The sequence below is a fragment of the Sphaeroforma arctica genome (assembly GCF_001186125.1).
Source record: "Sphaeroforma arctica JP610 unplaced genomic scaffold supercont1.1128, whole genome shotgun sequence".
Lineage (NCBI taxonomy): Eukaryota > Ichthyosporea > Ichthyophonida > Sphaeroforma > Sphaeroforma arctica.
This window is the reverse complement of record NW_014039430.1, coordinates 18,033-22,078: the sequence shown is the minus strand read 5'-3', so window position 1 is coordinate 22,078 and position 4,046 is coordinate 18,033. Positions and strand designations below refer to the sequence as shown.

Below are 4,046 nucleotides of genomic sequence, written 5' to 3'. Positions count from 1 at the left end.
ATATATATATAAAATATATATATATACATATACATATATAAACATATAAATATAGATGTAAATGTACATGTATATGTACATAATACATAATACATAATACATTTACATACACACACATATATACATATATAAGCTTTAAAACAATACATATCGCACCTCTCTGAATAAGCGTACTAAGTGATCCACATACGATAAGCAAACCCTCCATAGCCATGGTGAACCAATACCTTACCATCGAATGTTGATAGATATTGGTAATAGGAAATAGATAGACCAATACCTAACCATCGAAAGTTGATAGGTATTGGTGGTAGGTATTAGGTAGTCAATACTTTACCATCGTAAGTTGATAGGTATTGGTAGTAGGTAATAGGTAGTCAATACCTTACTATCGCAAGTTGATAGGTATTGGTAGTAGGTAATAGGTAAGCCAATACCTTACCATCGCAAATTGATAGGGCAGAAACCTGAATGAAACGACGCTCTCTGCCTATGGACGACAAACTTGAAGGATAGCAGCACTGCAACGGGTTACGACAATACCACGCCAGTGATCGTGTAGACTGACATACTCGCACCCACGTGTCTCTGTGCCTATGTGAATGCGGATATACACAAAACCTCTTATAACGTATACGACGTAGCTGTGTGGTTTAAAGGTTAATGAGGCACATGGCCACAGTCATATACAGACGGGACTGAATTGTCAGATAGATCATGTAATCGGTTGTACGTATGAATGAATGCCACTTCAACTCACATACGCAGCGTAGCTGAAGCTCCGGTATCCACAGTTCACCCCCCTATATTGTTGAACGCACAATATCATTGACATTTTACAGCTAGATTGACATTACTTTGACATTTCACAGCAATTATATTGACACTGACACGGACAGACATACTGTGCTCTGCTGAGGCTCAGGTAATGTTGATCGTCGGTCTCATGGAACACATCCATACTCTCTGGATGGGCAGCCGACAGGTCATATCGCCACAACCGATCTGGTCGGTCCAAAGCATCCTACATGTATGGCATACCGCAGTGACTATTAATATATATATATATACCATACCACACAGACTATTGATTAATATATGCATGCGTGATGGATCATCCTACAAATTTGCCACTACAATATACTAATGGAACTCTGTCGTATCAGTATGGGTTTCCTATTGAGAGTACAAAAGTACATTAGGAAATATGTTATCCATACAGAGATGTGAGGTGTAGATGAATAAAGACCAACCGCTCTTATGAACGTAGATCAACACCGTGAGATTAGTCAATTGTATTACAGTACAGTATAGTATATTACAGTATAGTATATTACAGTATAGTATATTACAGTATGGTATAGTACAGTACAGTACAGTACAGTACAGTACAGTACAGTACAGTACAGTACAGTACAGTACAGTACAGTATAGTATAGTATAGTATAATATAGTATAGTATATACTATAGTATAATATAGTATAGCATAGTATGCTATAATATACCTTGGTGAGATAGAATAGAATCGTATCGGTTGCCCATGCGATGTCGCCCGAGCAGTTCTCGATGATATGTTGCGGCAGTGGCTGTGGTGGAGTTCATAATGCAAAAAGAAAAGAAAAACATAGTTAGAACATCAATTAAGCTCATGGTCAATTCAACATTGTGAGAAAAGGAACAACTCTAATAGCACATTGTAAGTGGAAGTGTCATTGTGTAGAAAGTATGAATATATATATATATATATATATACATACATACATACGTCATATATATATATATATACAAATATATATATTATGTATATCCGCCGGTACCTGACTCAGACGTTCTCTGTATTCTATCTTTATCAACACGGCCATACAGTATCAACCAATCTTTGACTTAAGTGTTTCAATACCGATTTCATATCCGTTGCCATAGCAACATAATTACCTACCGTTGCACCGCCATCAGACAGATCGAAGAATCGCACGGTATACTTCTCTGCGCCCGTGGTGTCTTCGGCTATGGCCAATGTGTTGTGGTTGGGTGACTGCTCACACGCGTTCATACGGTAGTACTGTAGGCTGGCTGCCCGTACGTTCTCATCAATCAGTATCTGTAATAGCACAGGTACATGGCAACATGTGTGACAAAGGGAGCGACAAAGGGTTTGTTGTGGGTGTAGCTGCCTCGGCTATCCACAATGTGTTGTGGTTGGGTGATTGCAAGTGTTCATGCGGTAGTACTATACACTTGCTACCCAAACGATCTCATCAAACTGTATCTACAGCGACATAAGTACACGACCAATAGAAGAACGCGATGGTACGGTCACGCATAGATCCACGCGCACGCATGCACACGTCTCTATAACCCACATGTGCACAATTACACACAATTACACACACACACGAATACACACATCCACACACATCCACGCACATCCGCACACTGGCCTTAAGACACACGAGCATATTCTCGCTTGTTCAAACGCATATGCACAACTTCGTCAAAGCAACAGCACCCTTCTTACAAAATCCACACACACACACGTGCGTACGTACATACACCCACTCATCCACCCTCGTTTAAACCCTCACCTGTTCAACTTCATTGGTATCTACAGTGTCGTGAATGGTTGGCGGGAGACCCGCACGTGCACTGGGCACGGGGCGTCGACAGTGAATTGAGTACTGTTGCCCTTCCACTGTACGAGTGTAGTAGTACCAATCTATTGCAATGGAGGATAGTCATATCATACCATATGAGTGTCAGGTGTAACATTCATATCATATCAATGTCAGGTGTAACATTCATATCATATGAGTGTCAGGTGTAACATTCGTATCATATGAGTGTCAAGTGTAACATTCATATCACGTGAGTGTCAGGTGTAACATTCATATCATATGAGTGTCAGGTGTAACATTCATATCATATGAATGTCAAGTGCATAGGGTTCTGTTGTCCTTCCACTGGGCGTGTGTAGTAGTACCAATCTTTTACAATGGATCACATTCATATTGTGTGGTATAGAGTATACCGATAATCTGCAAGTATGATATATAGCACGCATTGCTACAGTAACTTCAGTCGTGAGCTGTATTTTTCTGTTATCTCTGACCCTAGTCCGTTGGTGCATTTTCTTTCATCTTTAAGGGTCTATATCTGTGCAGATGTTGGCACGTGCGTGGCTCTCTCGGCAAGTCTTGGTTTGGTGTCCATACCTAAGCCAATACAAGGCGAGATGCGATATATTTGGACCGACACATGAATACCTACACGCAGCTGTGAGTACATGCTCGCTACAGTAAAAGTGCACGAATCCTGAACTAGGCCTCTACTGGTTACTAAGCTAGCGTGAATCACTTTCAATCCACATACACAGTAAAGCAATACATTCAAAATATCTATTGCAGGCTGACTACGTATTTGTAAGCATGCATACATATACCAGTATACACATACCTGTAGAAATATATTCATACACATACACATATACCTCCGAATGTACATATATAATACATGCTTATAAACAGATATTACGGACATACATACACTTTTATAATAGAAACCTAATCAACCAACACACACAACTTGTCAAACCGTATTCCACCCACCATCCTCTCTGAACGCAGGCTGTCGATCGTCCTCTTTGATTCTACTTTTCATATCATCATAGAGGGTCGCCCGAAGTACCTCTGTGGGGTCTTCTAGACACGCCTTGGTGTAAGCATTCTCCTTACATAGGTATTCGAGCACCTGGAAGATTGAGTGGTAGACGAAAGAGAAAAAGAAAAGAATTCAAAAAGTATGTGGATACTGCGGCGAAGGACGCCACATGCACATCGTTGTGCTTTATAAAGACCTGCCACTTGATTGAAGCTTCCAAATTCCCACTATATATTAATATTTATATATACATACATATACATACATATATATATATATAAATATATATATATATATATATATGTTTATGAACTTATATATATATACACCCCGTATATAGGTACTCCATATAATGTATATATATATACATATGTATGTACCTATATGC

General features: G+C 39.4%; 1 protein-coding gene across 1 annotated transcript in view; it reads right to left on the bottom strand.

Annotated features, from left to right (window-relative positions):
- Positions 1-903: 903 nt before the first annotated feature.
- The window catches only part of SARC_10076 (hypothetical protein), a gene marked incomplete at its 3' end in the record, with an annotated part of 4,527 nt that continues 1,384 nt past the window's right edge, over positions 904-4,046 (bottom strand). The window contains exons 2-6 of the mRNA XM_014295892.1: positions 3,607-3,748; positions 2,587-2,717; positions 1,941-2,102; positions 1,507-1,587; positions 904-1,024 (exon numbers count right to left, since the gene is read on the bottom strand). Of these exons, the coding sequence (XP_014151367.1) occupies positions 904-1,024; positions 1,507-1,587; positions 1,941-2,102; positions 2,587-2,717; positions 3,607-3,748 (637 nt within the window). The remainder of the gene's footprint in view (positions 1,025-1,506; positions 1,588-1,940; positions 2,103-2,586; positions 2,718-3,606; positions 3,749-4,046) is intronic.